This window comes from Pseudophryne corroboree, chromosome 2 (assembly GCF_028390025.1).
Source record: "Pseudophryne corroboree isolate aPseCor3 chromosome 2, aPseCor3.hap2, whole genome shotgun sequence".
NCBI classification, from domain to species: domain Eukaryota; kingdom Metazoa; phylum Chordata; class Amphibia; order Anura; family Myobatrachidae; genus Pseudophryne; species Pseudophryne corroboree.
In genome coordinates this window covers 276,400,411-276,421,854 of record NC_086445.1, presented here as the reverse complement: position 1 = coordinate 276,421,854, position 21,444 = coordinate 276,400,411, and the positions used below count along the sequence as shown (strand labels likewise).

The 21,444-nt window shown below is 48.3% G+C and overlaps 1 protein-coding gene across 1 annotated transcript in view; it reads right to left on the bottom strand.

Moving 5' to 3' along the window:
* Nucleotides 1–4,421: 4,421 nt before the first annotated feature.
* The window catches only part of NUFIP1 (nuclear FMR1 interacting protein 1), a 211,357-nt gene continuing 194,334 nt past the window's right edge, over nucleotides 4,422–21,444 (bottom strand). Inside the window, exons 8-10 of the mRNA XM_063952833.1 lie at nucleotides 18,511–18,630; nucleotides 17,911–18,152; nucleotides 4,422–4,754 (exon numbers count right to left, since the gene is read on the bottom strand). Of these exons, the coding sequence (XP_063808903.1) occupies nucleotides 4,455–4,754; nucleotides 17,911–18,152; nucleotides 18,511–18,630 (662 nt within the window). The 3' untranslated portion in view covers nucleotides 4,422–4,454. The remainder of the gene's footprint in view (nucleotides 4,755–17,910; nucleotides 18,153–18,510; nucleotides 18,631–21,444) is intronic.

Sequence of the window (21,444 nt, the reverse complement as noted above, 5' to 3'; positions counted from 1 at the left end):
CCAGTCTGGAACAATGAGGATCGCTTGAACCTTTGTTCTTCTTATGATCTTTCTCACTTTTGGAACGAGTAAAAGCGGAGGAAACACGTACACAGACTGAAACACCCACGGTGTCACTAGGGCGTCCACTGCTATTGCTTGAGGGTCTCTCGACCTGGAACAATATCTCTGAAGTTTCTTGTTGAGGCGAGACGCCATCATGTCTATTTGAGGAGTTCCCCAAAGACTTGTCACTTCTGTAAAGACCTTTTGATGAAGACCCCACTACTCCTGGATGGAGATCGTGTCTGCTGAGGAAGTCTGCTTCCCAGTTGTCCACTCCTGGAATGAAGATCGCTGACAGAGCGCTTGTATGCCTTTCCGCCCAGCGGAGAACCTTTGTGGCCTCTGCCATTGCCGCTCTGCTCTTTGTTCCGCCTTGGCGGTTTATGTACGCTACTGCTGTTATGTTGTCCGACTGAATCAAGATGGGCCGATTGCGAAGAAGATGATCCGCTTGCAGAAGGTTGTGAATGGCCCTTAATTCCAGAACGTTTATGTGCAGACACATTTCCTGGCTTGCCCATCTTCCCTGGAAGCTTTCCCCCTGTGTAACTGCTCCCCAGCCTCGGAGACTCACATCCGTGGTCACTAAAATCCAGTCCTGGATCCCGAACCTGCGTCCTTCTAGGAGGTGAGAGCTGTGCAGCCACCACAGGAGTGAGATTCTGGTCTTGGAAGACAGGGTTATCCTTCTGTGCATGTGTAGATGGGACTCGGACCACTTGTCCAACAGATCCCACTGAAACACTCTGGCATGGAATCTGCCAAACTGAATGGCCTCGTAGGCCGCCACCATCTTCCCCAGCAACCGAGTGCATTGATGGATCGATACTTTTGCTGGTTTCAGAATTTGTTTGACCAGGTTCTGAATTCCCAGAGCCTTTTCCACTGGAAGAAAAACTCTGTAATTCTGTGTCCAGAATCATTCCCAAAACGACAGCCGTTTCGTCGGAACCCACTGTGATTTTTGGCAAGTTTAGGAGCCAACCATGTTGCTGTAGAATTGTCAGGGAAAGCGTAATGTTCTGCAGTAATTGGTCCCTGGATCTCACCTTTATCAGGAGATCGTCCAAGTACGGGATAATTGTGACTCCTTGCTTGCGCAGGAGAACCATCATTTCGGCCATTACTTTGGTGAAAATCCTCGGAGCCGTGGACAGACCGAACGGCAACGTCTGAAACTGGCAATGACAATCCTGAACTGCAAACCTCAGGTAAGCCTGATGTGGAGGATAAATGGGAACATGTAAGTAGGCATCCTTTATGTCTACCGACGCCATAAAATCCCCCTCCTTCAGACTGGAGATCACTGCCCGGAGAGATTCCATCTTGAATTTGAATTTTCTTAGGTAGAAATTTAGGGATTTGAGGGTCAGGATTGGTCTGACTGAGCCGTCTGGCTTCGGGACCACGAACAGGCTCGAATAAAAGTCTTCTCCCTGTTGTGATGGGGGAACCCTGACAATGACTTGATTGTGACACAATTTTTGTATTGCGGCGCATACCACCTCCCTGTCTGGAAGAGAAGCTGGTAAGGCCGATTTGAAAAATCGGTGAGGGGGAACGTCTTGAAACTCCAGTTTGTACCCCTGGGACACTATTTCTAAAACCCATGGGTCCAGGGCCGAACGAGCCCAGAACTGACTGAAGAGCTTGAGACGTGCCCCCACCGGTGCGGACTCCCGCAGAGGAGCCCCAGCGTCATGCGGTGGATTTGGCAGAAGCCGGGGAGGACTTCTGCTCCTGGGAACCGGCCACGGCCGGTGATCGTTTACCTTTTCCCTTTCCTCTAGTAGCAAGGGAGGAAGACCCTCGGCCTTTTCTGTATTGATTGGGCCGAAAGGACTGCATCTGATAGTGGTGTGCTTTCTTTTGTGGTGCAGGCACATAAGGTAAAAATTAAGACTTACCAGCGGTAGCCGTGGATACCAAATCAGCGAGGCCGTCACCAAACAATACACCACCTTTATACGGAAGAGACTCCATAGTTTTCCTAGAGTCAGCATCAGCATTCCATTGATGAATCCACAATCCTCTCCTAGCTGAGACTGCCATGGCATTGGCCCTTGATCCCAAGAGGCCAATATCCCTTGCAGCTTCCTTTAGGTAAGACTGCAGCGTCCCTGATATAACCTAGTGTCAAAAGAATGCTATCCCATTTTTCGATATCGCTACTCACCCACGCAGATGCAATGGCTGGTCTGAGTAGCGTACCTGTGGTGACATAAATGGATTTCAATGTATTTTCCTGCCTACGATCCGCAGGATCCTTTAGGGCTGCCATGTCAGGGGACGGAAGAGCCACCTTTTTGGACAGCCGTGATAGAGCTTTGTCCACAATGGGGGGTGACTCCCATTTTTCCCTATACCCAGAGGGAAACGGATACGCCACTGGAATCCTTTTGGGAATCTGAAACTGTCAGGATTTTCCCAAACCTTTTCACAAAGCGTGTTCAGTTCATGAGAGGGAGGAAACGTTACCTCAGGTTTCTTTCCTTTATACATACAGACCCTAGTATCAGGAACAGTAGGGTCCTCAGTGATATGTAATATGTCTTTTATTGCCACAATCATGTACTGAATGCGCTTAGCCAGTTTGGGATCTAATCTGGCTTCACTATAGTCGACACTTGAGTCAGTGTCCGTGTCGGTATCCGTGTCTGCCAGCTGGGTAAATTAATGTTTTTGTGACCCCGAGGGGGTCTGGACTTGTAACAACACATCCTCTACGGATTTCTTCCATGCCTGGTTCTGAGACTCAGATTTATCCAATCTCTTATTTATCAGCACCACATTAGCATTCAGAGCATTCAAAACATTCACCCAGTCAGGTGTCGGCGGTGCAGACAGGGTCACTCCCACAGCCGTTTGTGTCCCTGATATAGTCTCCTCCTGGGAAGAGCCCTCCGCCTCAGACATGTCAACACACGTGCACCCAACACACGCAGACACACTGGCCTAAAGGGGACAGACCCCAGTAAAGCCTGTCAGAGGGACACAGAGGGAATTATTGCCAGCCCACACCCCAGCGCCCAACACGGTCTGAACACCACAGAAATGCCCCAGACCAGCAGCGCTTTTATAATTTATCAACAATGCACCAAAATAGCTGTGCCCCCCCCCCCCCCCCCCCCGTTTTTCACCCTGATACTCATGCAGCAGTGTGAGGAAGGACCAGCGTCTCTGCAGCCTTGTGAAGAGAAATGGCGCCGGGCTGTGTGCTGTGAGGGCTAAGCTCCGCCCCCGTAATGGCGCGCTTCAGACCCGCTATTTTTTAAATAATTTTTATACTGGCGGGGGTCCGGACAGTGCCCCGGCACTATGTCCACTCTTGCCAGTCATTATGGAGGTCAGATATGCTGCCCAGGGCGCCCCCCCCCCCCCGCGCCCTGCACCCTGTAGTGCCGCTGTGTGCGGGAGCATGGCGCGCAGCGCAGTCGTTGTGCGGTACCTCAAAGCCGTCACCGAAGTCTTCTTTTTCTTCTTCTACTCACCTGTCTTCTGACTTCTGGCTCTGCAAGGGGGGGGGTGACGGCCGGCTCTGGGAATGAGCCCCTAGGCGTACTTAGTGATCAAACCCTCAGGAGCTATTAGTGTCCTGTAGCCAAAGAAGCAGAGCCTTGAAACTCACAGAAGTAGGTCTGACTTCTCTCCCCTAAGTCCCACGAAGCAGGGAGACTGTTGCCAGCAGTACTCCCTGAAAATAAAAAACCTAAAATAAAGTATTTTCAGAGAAACTCAGTAGAGCTCCTCAGTGTGCATCCAGTCTGCCTGGGCACAGATTCTAAACTGGAGTCTGGAGTAGGGGCATAGAGGGAGGAGCCAGTTTACACCCCTTTGAAAGTCTTAAAGTGCCCATGTCTCCTGCGGATCCCGTCTATACCCCATGGTTCTTGAAGTGACCCCAGCATCCTCTAGGACGTATGAGAAAATAAACTTGACCACTTTCTGCATTACATTATTAGCGGGTATTAGGCCTAGAGTAAGCAGCTGGGTAGAGACCCTTCAGCTGAAGATTGCAGTATTCAAATACAATTTGAAACATCACAACTTCAGACTGAGCAAACTTTACTCCAGCACACAACATAGTTAATGCCACACACACACACACACACACACACACACACACACACACACACACACACACACACACCTACAATGAGATATTAACAGATCACAAAAATGTAATCGGACTGGTGATCCACTATGCCACACGTGAAGGAGGGCTAGCTGCACAGATCTGATCAGGAGACAATTCTCTACAAGTCACTGAAATCGGGGATCAAATGTGATTACAGCATGAAAAGAGGTATACAATGTACCTACTTTATATTTTAAACATGTTGAATGCAGTGTGAATGGCAATAAAATAATAATAATAAAAAAAAAATGTTTTTATAGCATAGAAAACATCAATCACAAAACGTCTCAATACAGCTCGCACTGGTCTCCCAGATCTCATCATCCAAAGGCTCCAACTGCCTAAAGAACGAACGAGGACCATCCTTCTGATTAGCTGTATCATCATCCCGCCTATGTTGCTGTTCAAGCTTAATTTCTGTGTTAATTAAAACATCAGCATTTCCTGGTGAACAGTCACGGTTATCATGTTGTTTGGAGTTTAATGGGCGGTCAAAAAAGTCATTCTGGATAATATATCTGACGCACTGCAAAATCACGTTCCTCTCATGCCGTATGTCACGTGCCAGTAACTAGGGGAAAATATATTGTTTTACTGTGATAGTTCAGTGCTATAAACATAAATAACCTCATAACAATTACGAAAAATGTCCATTAATAAACTGACTGTACAATAACGAGATTTATGGTAAGAACTTACCTTTGTTAAATCTCTTTCTGCGAAGTACACTGGGCTCCACAAGGATAGACATTGGGGTGTAGAGTAGGATCTTGATCCGAGGCACCAACAGGCTCAAAGCTTTGACTGTTCCCAAAATGCACAGCGCCGCCTCCTCTATAACCCCGCCTCCCTGCACAGGAGCTCAGTTTTTAGTTAACCAGCCCAATGCAGTAGCAGGAAAAGAGACGACAACGGTTAGTAGCCACATACACCACACTCTCACGACAGGAGAAGTGTCAGCGGCTAATGCCATACCAACCCAAAGAAGCTAAGTGCGTCAGGGTGGGCGCCTTGTGGAGCCCAGTGTAACTCGCAGATAGATATTTGACAAAGGTAAGTTCTTACCATAAATCTCGTTTTCTGCTGCGAGGTACACTGGGCTCCACAAGGATAGACATTGGGGATGTCCTAAAGCAGTTCCTTATGGGAGGGCACGCACTGTAGCGGGCACAAGAACCCGGCGTCCTGGGAAGCGGCAGTATCGAAGGCATAGAACCTTATGAACGTGTTCACTGAGGACCACGTAGCCGCCTTGCACAATTGTTCAAGGGTCGCACCAAGGCGGGCTGCCCAAGAAGGTCCAACAGACCGAGTAGAATGGGCCGTAATGTGAGCAGGAGCCGACCGATCAGCCCTCACATAAGCATGTGCAATCACCATTCTAATCCATCTGGCCAAAGCCTGCTTGTGAGCAGGCCAGCCCCGTTTGTGAAATCCAAACAGTACAAAGAGATTATCATATTTCCTAATGGAAGCAGTTCTCTTCACATAGATACGGAGAGCCCGTACCACATCCAAAGACCGCACTTTGGGAGACAGATCAGGAGAAACAAGTGCCGGAACTACAATCTCCTGGTTAAGGTGGAACGAGGAAACCACCTTAGGTAAATATCCGGGACGAGTTCTAAGAACAGCCCGGTCACGGTGAAATATCAGATATGGGGAACTACAGGACAAGGCACCCAAATCAGACACTCTTCTAGCTGAAGCAATAGCCAGCAGAAACACCACCTTAAGGGAAAGCCACTTAAGATCAGCTGAACCAAGAGGTTCAAACGGAGACTCTTGTAACGCCTCCAAAACCACCGACAAGTCCCAAGGAGCCACAGGCGGGACATACGGAGGTTGGATACGCAACACACCCTGAGTAAAGGTATGCACATCAGGTAAGGTCGCAATTTTTCTCTGAAAGCACACCGACAAGGCAGAAATATGAACTTTGAGGGAGGCCAGACGCAGGCCTAAGTCCAGACCCTGCTGAAGAAAAGCCAACAACTTGGCTATACTAAACTTGGAAGCGTCATAATTGTTAGATGCGCACCAAACAAAGTAAGAATGCCAGACCCTATAGTAAATCCGAGCAGGAGCCGGTTTCCGGGCCCGCAACATAGTTTTAATGACCGCCTCAGAAAACCCCTTAGCCCTTAAGACGGAAGCTTCAAGAGCCACGCCGTCAAAGACAGCCGGGCTAGGTCCTGGTAGACACAGGGGCCCTGAACGAGGAGGTCTGGGCGTTGTGGAAGTAGAATTGGACGCTTTGCCGATAGGCCTTGCAGGTCTGAGAACCAGTGCTGTCTGGGCCATGCCGGAGCTATGAGAAGCAGATTTCCTTTTTCTTGCTTAAACTTCCGAAATACCCTGGGCAGGAGTGACACCGGAGGGAACACAAACGGCAGCCGAAACCTCCACGGCACCGCCAGCGCATCGACGAATGCTGCTTGAGGATCCCTTGTCCTTGCTCCGAAGACCGGAACCTTGTGATTGTGTTGAGACGCCATCAGATCTACGTCTGGAAGATCCCACTTTTCCACTAGGAGTTGAAACACTTCTGGATGGAGGCCCCACTCGCCGGCATGTACGTCCTGACGACTGAGAAAGTCCGCTTCCCAATTCAGGACTCCCGGAATGAAGATTGCCGATATGGCCGGTAGATGGCGTTCCGCCCAATGTAGAATCCGTGAGACTTCCTTCATTGCCAGACGGCTTCGAGTGCCGCCTTGATGATTTATGTAAGCCACTGTGGTGGCGCTGTACGACTGCACTTGAACAGGACGGTTCTGAATTAAATGCTGGGCTAGGTTCAATGCATTGAAAACCGCCCGCAATTCCAGAATGTTGATCGATAGGAGGGACTCCTCCTTGGTCCACCGACCCTGCAAGGAGTGCTGCCCCAACCTCTTAAGACTGGCATCTGTCGTCAACAGGACCCAGTCGGATATCCAGAAGGGACGGCCCCTGCACAATTGTTGGTCCTGGAGCCACCAGAGCAGCGACAGACGGACCTCCGGAGTCAATGAGATCCTTTGAGACCTGATCCGGTGAGGCAGGCCGTCCCACTTGGCTAGAATCAGCCTCTGGAGGGGGCAAGAATGGAATTGAGCATACTCCACCATGTCGAATGCTGATACCATGAGGCCCAGCACCTGCAACGCCGAATTTATCGACACTTGCGGACCAGAAAGGAAGCAACGAATCCTGTCATGAAGTTTCAGGACTTTCTCCTGACACAAGAACAACCTTTGGTTGTGAGTGTCCAATAGCGCTCCCAGATGCACCATGCTCTGAGCAGGGATCAGGGAGGATTTCTTCCAGTTGATGAGCCACCCGTGGGCTTGTAGAAACCGGACCGTCATATCTAGATGATGTAGGAGAAGTTCTGGGGAATTTGCCAGGATTAACAAGTCGTCCAGATACGGCAGTATCCTGACCCCTTGACGGCGGAGTACCACCGTCATCACCGCCATGACTTTGGTAAAGACTTGCGGAGCCGTTGTTAAACCAAAAGGTAACGCCCGAAACTGGTATTGGAGGTTGCCAATAGCAAACCTCAGGTATTGCTGATGTGACGCTGCTATAGGAATATGCAGGTAAGCATCCTGTATATCCAGGGAGACCATGTAGTCCCAGGTTCCAAGGCCAGAACTATAGAGCGAAGGGTTTCCATACGGAACTTGGAAATCTTCAAAAACCTGTTCAATGCCTTGAGGTTGAGAATGGGCCGGGAGGACCCATTCGGTTTCGGGACTAGAAACAGCGGAGAATAGTACCCCCGGCCCCTCTGCGCAAGAGGCACCTGTACTACGACTCCTGTATCCATGAGGGTCTGTACCACCGAATGCAGAGTGTTTGCCTTTGTCTGGTCCAACGGGACGTCTGTCAGGCAAAATCAATGAGGGTGGGGGGGGGGGGTTTGGAAGGCTATGGCGTAACCTTGAGTGACGACTTCCCGTACCCAGGCATCTGAAGTGGTCTTCAACCATTCCTGGGTATACCCTAGAAGCCGGCCCCCCACCCTGGGATCCCCCAGGGGGAGGCACGCCCCGTCATGCGGCAGGCTTATCGGCCTTGGAAGCTGGCTGACGGGCCGCCCAGGCTCTTTTGGGCTTTGGCTTACCAGGTTTGGAAGTGCGGGCCTGCTTATTGTACGCCTGACCTTTTGCTTTACCTGAAGGACAAAAGGGGCGAAAGGAAGTACCTTCAGCCTTTGACACAGAAGGAGCGGTACTTGGCAGACAGGCAGTTTTGGCAGTAGCCAAGTCAGCCACTATCTTATTTAAGTCCTCCCCTAACAGAATATCTCCCTTGAAAGGGAGTACCTCCAGGGTTTTTCTAGAGTCCAGATCCACAGACCAGGATCGCAGCCACAATATCTGGCGAGCCAGGCGGCATCAGAAGCCGCCTCTTTAATATAGCGAGAAGCTGTGACAATATATGACAAGCATTGTCTAGCATGGTCAGAAGAGATTTCAGCTTCTAACTCCAAGGCCCATGCTTCAATAGCCTCTGCAGCCCATGTTGCTGCAATAGTGGGCCTTTGTGCAGCACCCGTGAGGGTGTAAATCGCTTTCAGACAACCCTCCACATGTTTATCTGTAGGCTCTTTTAGAGACGTGACGGTAGTGACAGGTAGAGCTGAGGAAACCACCACCCTAGCCACATGTGAGTCTACTGGAGGAGGCGTTTCCCAATTCTTAGACAGCTCTGGTGCGAGGGGATAGCGAGCCAGCATCTTCTTTTGAGGCACAAACTTCGTACCCGGGTTTTCCCAGGGTTCCTGACGTATATCCACTAGGTGGTCAGAGTGAGGTAAAACTTGTTTAACCACCTTCTGACGCTTGAACCTATCTGGTTTCTTAGGAGGGAGGGATGGCTCGGGATCATCCGTAATCTGTAGAATTAACTTAATAGCCTCCAAAAGATCAGGAACATCCACATGTGAACTACCCTCCCCATCAGCCGTATCAGAGTCAGAACCTGTGGGGTGAGTGTATGTGCTGTCTTCATCAGACGAGGGGTCAGTGACAGCAGTGGATTGTGAGACAAGCGCTCGCTTAGAGGACCCCTTGGGCTTAGGCGAGCGATGGTCAGACTTTTTAGTAGTCATGGACTGGTTCAACTACTTCAAGTGGGCAGATAAATCGTCCGCCCACGGCGGGTTAGCTGCAGGGACCACATACGGTTGTACCGGCATAGGGGGTCCCATAGGGGGTGTTAGTTTATGAACTAGCGTATGTAGAAGCGTGAAAAAAGCGGCCCACGGTGGGTCATTATGTACCTCCATTGCCACAGTCCCACTGGGGGGCAAGGAGCCCCCAGAACCAGAGCCCACAGCTGCTATATTCTCCTCATAGGGATCTGTGGCTTCAGCAACACCGGCAGTGTGTTCAGCCCCAGAACCGTTACGCTCAGAAGCAGACATGATATAACTTGCAGTATCAGGTAACACAGTACAATTGGCAGCAGCACAATACCTCTTGCCCAAACCCCTGCGCAGTGTAGTCAGCATTAGCAGAGATAAAGGAGAGATATGGTGACTAAAATCACAGAGAAAAACACGTATTAAAGTATATCTTTGTGAAAATCCTATATCAATATAAACCTGACGCACCAAGCCCCCTCAGGTTATAGAATATAGGGATAGCAAGTTGAGTGAAATACACGAAATGGACACCACTCAGCTATCTAATGCACACACAGATAGTCACAGTTTGTACAATGCAGAGGTTATTACTAACAATAATACTGCACTGGACTAGCTTATATATAAAGCTATATAGTCAATAGATATAACACTACACAGTAAGAACTGGATGTATATCACAGGGTAATTGTACTAGAAAACCTTGACTAAATGCACTCTCTTAACTAGCACTGTCTAAAAAGGCAGGTAGAAGTGTCATGTAAAGTCACAGCACTGACTACCAGGCGGCTTTACACAGGAGGATTTGCCCAAGCAGTCCCAGGAACAGTGAAGCTGAGAGATAATGGCGCCCAGACACTGACAGGGAGTGAGAGACAGATATGCAGCTCCAGGGCGGGAACATTTGCGGGAAATGGCGCCTTGGGGCTGGGGGAGGGGCTTCAGGTCTAAGCTTTATCCCCCTGCTGGCAAAACCACGGGGTACTGTGGGCTACTGAAAATGGTTTAAAGCGAAAACCTGACCTGCACCCATGCCCTGGTGATCTAGTGGGATCCCACTGACCGCGGCGGATCGCGATAAAGACCGGGTCCCGCAAGCAGGACCCACTTACCACCTCCCGAAGCGCGGCCACACGATCCCGGAGAGCCCCTGTCGTGTGTGCCTGACGTGAAGAAAACCGGAGCCTCCTGCTGTAGTTACCCGGCAACCAGGGCTCAGGAGTGTACAGCGCCGCTGGGGAGACCTGAAGCTGCAGCAGTGAATGTCTTCTGACATTTACCACCGCTGCTGCTCTTGAAGTCTTCACTTTTTTCTTCAAAAAAAGCTCTTCTTAGGGCTGCCAGGAGCAGCCCCTCTGTTATGTGCCTGCTTACTGCAGCACCAACTACAAAACTGAGCTCCTGTGCAGGGAGGCGGGGTTATAGAGGAGGCTGCGCTGTGCATTCTGGGAACAGTCAAAGCTTTGAGCCTGTTGGTGCCTCGGATCAAGATCCTACTCTACACCCCAATGTCTATCCTTGTGGAGCCCAGTGTACCCCGCAGCAGAAAAAAAGCAGTATATAAACATTATATTATTATAGTATTAATCCCAGAAATGCTGTACATTGGTTATACATATCAATAAGTATGTGGCAATTTTAAAGCCCTAAGAGGCTGTACAGCGCTTCAGAAAGTCAAAGGTCCAGTCACATTTATCTTCACATGTAGCTCAATGCTAAGCTCAATCCACTACATTACACTAATTCCTTGGCGGCAAAAATACTAATCCTAAATACAGTACTTAGCGTAGTAAGCAGCTAATTGTATACAAAGTACAATATTAGCAAATTAAAATGTAAAATTTGTACTCCACCATGGGAATCTCAACCTGGGGCAGATGTATTAAGCCTGGAGAAGTAATAAAGCAGTGATAAAATAAGAATTTACTTACCGATAATTCTATTTCTCGTAGTCCGTAGTGGATGCTGGGGACTCCGTCAGGACCATGGGGAATAGCGGCTCCGCAGGAGACAGGGCACAAAAGTAAAAGCTTTAGGATCAGGTGGTGTGCACTGGCTCCTCCCCCTATGACCCTCCTCCAAGCCTCAGTTAGGATACTGTGCCCGGACGAGCGTACACAATAAGGAAGGATTTTGAATCCCGGGTAAGACTCATACCAGCCACACCAATCACACTGTACAACCTGTGATCTGAACCCAGTTAACAGCATGATAACAGCGGAGCCTCTGAAAAGATGGCTCACAACAATAATAACCCGATTTTTGTAACAATAACTATGTACAAGTATTGCAGACAATCCGCACTTGGGATGGGCGCCCAGCATCCACTACGGACTACGAGAAATAGAATTATCGGTAAGTAAATTCTTATTTTCTCTGACGTCCTAAGTGGATGCTGGGGACTCCGTCAGGACCATGGGGATTATACCAAAGCTCCCAAACGGGCGGGAGAGTGCGGATGACTCTGCAGCACCGAGTGAGAGAACTCCAGGTCCTCCTCAGCCAGGGTGTGCCCCTGACCAAGTAGCAGCTCGGCAAAGTTGTAAAGCCGAGACCCCTCGGGCAGCCGCCCAAGATGAGCCCACCTTCCTTGTGGAATGGGCATTTACATATTTTGGCTGTGGCAGGCCTGCCACAGAATGTGCAAGCTGAATTGTACTACACATCCAACTAGCAATCGTCTGCTTAGAAGCAAGAGCACCCAGTTTTTTGGGTGCATACAGGATAACAGCAAATCAGTTTTCCTGACTCCAGCCGTCCTGGAAACCTATATTTTCAGGGCCCTGACAACATCCAGCAACTTGGAGTCCTCCAAGTCCCTAGTAGCCGCAGGTACCACAATAAGCTGGTTCAGGTGAAACGCTGACACCACCTTAGGGAGAAACTGGGGACGAGTCCGCAGCTCTGCCCTGTCCGAATGGACAATCAGATATGGGCTTTTGTGAGACAAAGCCGCCAATTCTGACACTCGCCTGGCCGAGGCCAGGGCCAACATCATGGTCACTTTCCATGTGAGATATTTCAAATCCACAGATTTGAGCGGTTTAAACCAATGTGATTTGAGGAATCCCAGAACTACGTTGAGATCCCACAGTGCCACTGGAGGCACAAAAGGGGGTTGTATATGCAGTACTCCCTTGACAAACTTCTGGACTTCAGGAACTGAAGACAATTCTTTCTGGAAGAAAATCGACAGGGCCGAAATTTGAACCTTAATGGACCCCAATTTGAGGCCCATAGACACTCCTGTTTGCAGGAAATGCAGGAATCGACCGAGTTGAAATTTCTTCGTGGGGCCTTCCTGGCCTCACACCACGCAACATATTTTCGCCACATGTGGTGATAATGTTGTGCGGTCACCTCCTTCCTGGCTTTGACCAGGGTAGGAATGACCTCTTCCGGAATGCCGTTTTCCCTTAGGATCCGGCGTTCAACCGCCATGCCGTCAAACGCAGCCGCGGTAAGTCTTGGAACAGACATGGTACTTGCTGAAGCAAGTCCCTTCTTAGCGGCAGAGGCCATGAGTCCTCTGTGAGCATCTCTTGAAGTTCCGGGTACCAAGTCCTTCTTGGCCAATCCGGAGCCACGAGTATAGTTCTTACTCCTCTACGTCTTATAATTCTCAGTACCTTAGGTATGAGAAGCAGAGGAGGGAACACATACACCGACTGGTACACCCACGGTGTTACCAGAACGTCCACAGCTATTGCCTGAGGGTCTCTTGACCTGGCGCAATACCTGTCCCGTTTTTTGTCCAGGCGGGACGTCATCATGTCCACCTTTGGTCTTTCCCAACGGTTCACAATCATGTGGAAGACTTCCCGATGAAGTCCCCACTCTCCCGGGTGGAGGTCGTGCTGAGGAAGTCTGCTTCCCAGTTGTCGACTCCCGGAATGAACACTGCTGACAGTGTTATCACATGATTTTCCGCCCAGCGAAGAATCCTTGCAGTTTCTGCCATTGCCCTCCTGCTTCTTGTGCCGCCCTGTCTGTTTACGTGGGCGACTGGCGTGATGTTGTCCCACTGGATCAATACCGGCTGACCTTGAAGCAGAGGTCTTGCTAAGCTTAGAGCATTGTAAATTGCTCTTAGCTCCAGTACATTTATGTGGAGAGAAGTCTCCAGACTTAATCACACTCCCTGGAAATTTTTTCCTTGTGTGACTGCTCCCCAGCCTTTCAGGCTGGCATCCGTGGTCACCAGGACCCAGTCCTGAATGCCGAATCTGTGGCCCTTAAGTAGATGAGCACTCTGCAGCCACCACAGAAGAGACACCCTTGTCCTTGGAGACAGGGTTATCCGCTGATGCATCTGAAGATGCGATCCGGACCATTTTTCCAGCAGATCCCACTGAAAAGTTCTTGCGTGAAATCTGCCGAATGGAATCGCTTCGTAAGAAGCCACCATTTTTCCCAGGACCCTTATGCAATGATGCACTGACACTTTTCCTGGTTTTAGGAGGTTCCTGACTAGCTCGGATAACTCCCTGGCTTTCTCCTCCGGGAGAAACACCTTTTTCTGGACTGTGTCCAGAATCATCCCTAGGAACAGCAGACGTGTCGTCGGAGACAGCTGCGATTTTGGAATATTTAGAATCCACCCGTGCTGTCGTAGAACTACTTGAGATAGTACTACTCCGACCTCCAACTGTTCTCTGGACCTTGCCCTTATCAGGAGATCGTCCAAGTAAGGGATACTTAAGACGCCTTTTCTTTGAAGAAGAATCATCATTTCGGCCATTACCTTGGTAAAGACCCGGGGTGCCGTGGACAATCCAAACGGCAGCGTCTGAAACTGATAGTGACAGTTTTGTACCACGAACCTGAGGTACCCTTGGTGAGAAGGGCAAATTGGGACATGGAGGTAAGGATCCTTGATGTCCAGGGACACCATATAGTCCCCTTCTTCCTGGTTCGCTATCACTGCTCTGAGTGACTCCATCTTGATTTGAACCTTTGTATGTAAGTGTTCAAATATTTCAGATTTAGAATAGGTCTCACCGAGCCGTCTGGCTTCAGTACCACAAATAGTGTGGAATAATACCCTTTTCCTTGTTGTAGGAGGGGTACTTTGATTATCACCTGCTGGGAATACAGCTTGTGAATTGTTTCCAATAATGCCTCCCTGTCGGAGGGAGACGTTGGTAAAGCAGATTTCAGGAACCTGCGAGGGGGAGACGTCTCGAATTTCCAATCTGTACCCCTGGGATACTACTTGTAGGATCCAGGGGTCCACTTGCGAGTGAGCCCACTGCGCGCTGAAACTCTTGAGACGACCCCCCCCCCCCCCCCCCCCCCGCACCCGAGTCCGCTTGTACGGTCCCAGCGTCATGCTGAGGACTTGGCAGAAGCGGTGGAGGGCTTCTGTTCCTGGGAAGGGGCTGCCTGCTGCAGTCTTCTTCCGTTCCTCTACCCCTGGGCAGATATGACTGGCCTTTTGCCCGCTTGCCCTTATGGGGACGAAAGGACTGAGGCTGAAAAGACGGTGTCTTTTTCTGCTGAGATGTGACTTGGGGTAAAAAGGTGGATTTTCCAGCTGTTGCCGTGGCCACCAGGTCCGATGGACCGACCCCAAATAACTCCTCCCCTTTATACGGCAATACTTCCATGTGCCGTTTGGAATGTGCATCACCTGACCACTGTCGTGTCCATAAACATCTTCTGGCAGACATGGACATCGCACTTACTCATGATGCCAGAGTGCAAATATCCCTCTGTGCATCTCGTATATATAGAAATGCTCTATAGTCAATAAAATACTGTCCCTGTCAAGGGTATCAATATTTTCAGTCAGGGAATCCGACCAAGCCACCCCAGCGCTGCACATCCAGGCTGAGGCGATCGCTGGTCGCAGTATAACACCAGTATGTGTGTATATACTTTTTAGGATATTTTTCAGCCTCCTATTAGCTGGCTCCTTGAGGGCGGCCATATCTGGAGACGGTAACGCCACTTGTTTTGATAAGCGTGTGAGCGCCTTATCCACCCTAAGGGGTGTTTTCCAACGCGCCATAACTTCTGGCGGGAAAAGGTATACCGCCAATAATTTTCTATCGGGGGAAACCCACGCATCATCACACACTTCATTTAATTTATCTGATTCAGGAAAAAACTACAGGTAGTTTTTTTACACCCCACATAATACCCTTTTTTATGGTACTTGTAGTATCAGAAATATGTAACACCTCCTTCATTGCCCTTAACATGTAACGTGTGGCCCTAAAGGAAAATACGTTTGTTTCTTCACCGTCGACACTGGAGTCAGTGTCCCTGTCTGTGTCTGTGTCGACCGACTGAGGTAAATGGGCGTTTTAAAGCCCCTGACGGTGTTTGAGACGCCTGGACAGGTACTAATTTGTTTGCCGGCCGTCTCATGTCGTCAACCGACCTTGCAGCGTGTTGACATTATCACGTAATTCCCTAAATACGCCATCCATTCCGGTGTCGACTCCCTAGAGAGTGACATCACCATTACAGGCAATTGCTCCGCCTCCTCACCAACATCGTCCTCATACATGTCGACACACACGTACCGACACCCAGCACACACACAGGGAATGCTCTGAGGACAGGACCCCACTAGCCCTTTGGGGAGACAGAGGGAGAGTTTGCCAGCACACACCAAAACGCTATAATTATACAGGGACAACCTTTATATAAGTGTTTTCCCCTTATAGCATCTTAATATATAATCATATCGCCAAATAAGTGCCCCCCCTCTCTGTTTTAACCCTGTTTCTGTAGTGCAGTGCAGGGGAGAGCCTGGGAGCCTTCCCACCAGCAGTTCTGTGAGGGAAAATGGCGCTGTGTGCTGAAGAGAATAGGCCCGCCCCCTTTTCGGCGGGCTTCTTCTCCCGTTTTTCTGACAACCTGGCAGGGGTTAAATACATCCATATAGCCCCAGAGGCTATATGTGATGTATTTTTAGCCAGTATAGGTATTTTCATTGCTGCCCAGGGCGCCCCCCCAAGCGCCCTGCACCCTCAGTGACCGTTGGTGTGAAGTGTGCTGAGAGCAATGGCGCACAGCTGCAGTGCTGTGCGCTACCTTAAGAAGACTGGGAAGTCTTCAGCCGCCGATTTCTGGACCTCTTCTCTCTTCAGCATCTGCAAGGGGGTCGGCGGCGCGGCTCCGGTGACCCATCCAGGCTGTACCTGTGATCGTCCCTCTGGAGCTAGTGTCCAGTAGCCTAAGAAGCCAATCCATCCTGCACGCAGGTGAGTTCACTCCTTCTCCCCTAAGTCCCTCGATGCAGTGAGCCTGTTGCCAGCAGGACTCACTGAAAATAAAAAACCTAACAAAAACTTTTACTCTAAGCAGCTCTTTAGGAGAGCCACCTAGATTGCACCCTTCTCGGCCGGGCACAAAGATCTAACTGAGGCTTGGAGGAGGGTCATAGGGGGAGGAGCCAGTGCACACCACCTGATCCTAAAGCTTTTACTTTTGTGCCCTGTCTCCTGCGGAGCCGCTATTCCCCATGGTCCTGACGGAGTCCCCAGCATCCACTTAGGACGTCAGAGAAATGCAAGGTGATACGACACCAGCCAATCAGCTCCAATATGTAATTTGACAGTTAGGAGCTGATTGCTTGGTGCGTTATCACCTTCCACTTATCACTGCTTTATCACTTCTCCAGACTTAATACATCTGCCCCAGTGTACCTTACTCAATAATGCATATAATGGTATATGAGGACACCTCTATATGAATGGAGATGTAAGCACAGGACACTGCTACAAAACTGTATTCCGACAGACACAATTAGTAAATCTCACCATTCCTTTCATCAAATGCTTTTAAATTCTAGTCTTCTTACATATATTTATTACTTTTTGCTAAACCCATCATAATTAGCGATCTGTATATCACCTGATAAGTGTGAACACTTGACATTAGCTATTCAGTGACAAATTAAAGAGATTATATGTTGTTTCCAAGTCTACATTTGTGAAAGTAGCTACTGGGATATGGGGGGAGATTCAATTAGCCACGATGGTGAGCTGTGTACATATCCGCCTAGTAAGGTAGGCTGAACATCGCTATTTTTCATGCACACCTCAATGGTGTGGAAGGAAAGACGCTTGAAGTTGCTGACCGCAATGAGCGGCTACCTAGATCGCCCTCATAATGTAGGGTTTTCAAATGCAGCTTGGATTCCCAGGAAATGGACACAGTACTCCACTGTAGTCCCCTCCTTTAATGTCAGAATATGCGTACGCTACCATATCTCCAGAAATGTCTGTCTCACAACCATAAGATGATTAAAAATTAAGAGGGAAAATAACCTTTGGTATTTTAGTAGCCATTGTCTCTCTATTACACATTTAGTTATTTATGTACTATGCTACATGGAAAAAACAAGCACAAAAAAAAAAAAAAAAAAAACCACCCAGGTTTCTTGGCTGTCCCTAGTTATCAAGGCATGATACTGTAGAGTTGATGTAAATCAGTATATATATATCTATTCATACGGGTTTTGTTTCCTTGCTGATAGAGGGTCAGTCAGCAACATGTCAGTAGTGGCAGCAGGATATGAACAGCTGTAGCAATGCATGCACTGTACTAGAACAAGCAGATAACACATTACCATCTCCAGCAGGGTAGGTCGCTTCTTGCTACTAAATGGTTTCTCCACCACGTTTTTAGGACTTTTCTTCTGGACGTTATCATGAGAGCCTTGCACTGCTACTCCCGAGGTGTCTCTCCGCGGAGCATCCTTGGCCATTTCCGGCTTCACAATTGCTGATTTGGTGGCCATATTCTGTGCATGTTTTTCAAGGAGCTCTCTATTTTCTTCTAAAGCCTTTGCTATGGTCTTAATAGGAAGCTCTGAAATGGCCAAGGGTTGAATATAAAAGTATAATAGAAAAATGATACAGGTTATTCTTCTAAACTCTGTAAAATGGTTCCACTAATCAAACATTTTATTTTGCATACAATGTTCTGTAGCCTAGAACTTGCAGCAGAAGGAGCTAATGCATTCAGGGGCATAGAGAAACATGCAATATAGCCTTATAATTATATTTTATTATAATATATATTGGAACACAGGCAAGTCATTGGTTTGATTTACATTTTAGGGAAATGATAGGAAATTGTAAATTAAATGGCAGAGCTCCCAGGAAAGACGCTCATCGCCTCTCTTTCTAGTTGGTCGGTTTACTGTAAGGTTGGCATAAAAACTCACCCTCAGGTTCACTGCCACTGTCAGATTCATAGCTGGCAATGAGTCTGCTGAGGCCAGATGTTACCTGCCTTGGAATAACAGTTAAGCCAGTTTTCATCTGCTCTCCACCACTGTCGGATTCTGGGGATGAAAAAAAAAGAAGAGAAGAGAGAATGAATGAATAAATAAAAGTCAAACAAAATATATACACAGTATATTTCCACCAGCCAGATAGTATCCAATATTTTAAGAGGCTGGATACACACTGAGACGACATATCAGGCAAATAGTTTAGTGTATAAAAGAGATTTGCACGCTCCCGTGGTCACACAATATATTGTCCGGGCGACTGTGCTGCAAGGCCGACATGATGATATCGCAAGCGAAACCGTGCACTGTAATGAAGGACTGTACGAGAGTTCATTCAGTCCTTCATTACATTGTTAGGTGTACCACGGTAACGATATATCGGCCGCCGTATCGTCTTGATACACATCATGTTAGCATGTACCCAGCTTTACTATTCCAGATTACACGCCAAACAAAAGAAAATGAAAAAAGCTTCTTGTAGAAAACAAAGCAGATAAGGACGTGTATAACTAAACCATAGCTACCATGCCTAAAACAGTTCATGACAGCAAGGTTTAAGCCAGGATGCACTTGTATACCACACCTTCTATATATTAACTCTATGAGGTTTTTACTATGACACCTATTTTGAGATAAAGGCTGAACGAAAAAATGTTTAAGGTATCAAAATAATGGTCTTACCATGTAGATGTAGAAGAGAAAAAGGGTGATTATGGCAATGGTTCGGGTACTGCAGAGCGGCAAAAGTTCCCATGTAAAGTCTATGGGAGACGTGTGCTAGATCCAAAATATCCACTGTACTGTATTTGTTTACATTTGTTGCTTGATGAGATTGTTTTTTTACATTTATTTTGTCTGAATAATAAACGCTGATTTCAACGGGTTTCCACTAGTCAACTTTGATTCAAGATCATTGCATTTATTGAAATAGAAACAGCACTGGATAATATGTAATAACTGTAACATACACAGACGTGTATGACGTGTGGAAACATGGTAAGTATGCAGATGATGAAGTTTCAAGGTGTTATACAGTTGTCCAAATTGAATAAAGCATGATCTTGTGGCAAACACAACTAAAATATAAAACACAAGCTGAAGCAGTTACACAATTCGGGATACTGAACAGAAACATGCCTAAAACTTAAAATAAAAAGTCAGTGAATCCGTAATGCAATGATGCATCAGCGGTTTTGTTGCATCACATTTTGACTATAATACACATACTGTACATGCGAAGAAGACATTTAGCACCCAATTAGTCAGAGTTTAGCCACGTAAAGTGGCTAAACTAATGGGAGCAAACGAAAAATTGCTGTTTGGGTGTCCAAACAGCTGACTTTGCACAAATTTCAGCTTGTAAATTCCAGAGAAGGGGGTGGGGGTTGTTCATAAAGCCGAAATGTGATTGCCGTGGCTAAAGGGCGTCTGATCGGAGCAACAATTGAATAATTCCAATAGACGGCAATTAGTTTAAGACGCCTTAAAAACCAATTGAACTCTGCCCAAAAAGTGAAAAGCACCTTGTAGAGAACAAAGGGGTCATGCACAACTGTCCATCTAAACCAGGCATTCCCAACCACGGTCCTCAAAGCACACCAACAGTGCAGGTTTTAGTGATATCCAGGCTGCAGCACAGGTGACTTAATTAGTAGCTCAGTTATTTTGATTTAACCATCTGTGCTGCAGCCTGGATATCACTAAAACCTGCACTGTTGGTGTGCCTTGAGGACCATGGTTGGGAATGCCTGATCTAAACCATAGCATCCATGCCCAAGAGCCAAGATGCACATGTATGCCATACAATTAATACCCCTTTTACATCGCCTGAAATATCCCAGGATTTTGCATGTGAGCGTGCAAAATCCCGGGACTGCAGGAGGTGCAAAAGGGTCCACTTTCCCGGGAATCCAACCCGGCTTGTACGCAGGGTTGGACACGGGTAAGACCCGGGTAGGACGTGGTCCTAAATGGGTAAGGCGGGTCAGCTGACTCGGCACCCATTTACAGCATGGCAAACCTCCCGTACAGCAGTGTCCGGCGGGCGGTCGGGAGGCTGTGCAGACAGCGGCGCCGTGCTGGTTGCCATGCAGCTGCTGGAGACATGGCACATGCTGTCTATGCAGACAGCAGCGCCATGTCTGCTGCCTGGAAGAGCCAGAGGCTGGGGGCAGCACAGCAGCTTCCAGACTGCTGGGTTTGCCCCCGGCGAGACGCTCCAGAGCACCGGTCTGCAGTGTTTCCCAGCGCTTGGAGATTACATCATCTCTAAGCCCCGGCGCACAGGACACTGCACCTGGGTGCAATGTAAATGGTGCCGATCCCACACTGCGGTATAAATGGGGGGAGTCCCGGGTCTGACCCGGCTTGGAACTATGTTCCAAATCCTGAGTCATACCCGGGATTTTGGTGTAAAAGGGGTATTACTTTAATTCAAGAACCTTGCATTTATTAAAGCAGAAGCAGCACTGTATAAAATGTAACAACTTTAAATGTATATGGCATATGTGTAGACGTAGTAAGTAAAGCACAAATGCAGAACGTGTGTAGACCAAAATCAATCAACAAGGAAAACATCAAGCCAACAAGTAAAAGACCATAGAGGTAAATGAGAGATGATAACAAGAGAACAAAATACAAATACCTGGATTTATGCACACAACAAAAATGAATATACTGAAATGATGCTGCCTTCAGATCGCAAATGCCGGATCCTACCCGGTAAGAGAAACGTGTCCTTACCGGGTGGGATCCGGCATTTGCTCTCCTCTGCTGGCTTTCCGACGCGGCAATATACCGGGTCGGTTGCCATAGCAGCGGGGGGCGCAGCAGCAGCAGGGGTGGGGGTGGCGCTGGGAGATGAGC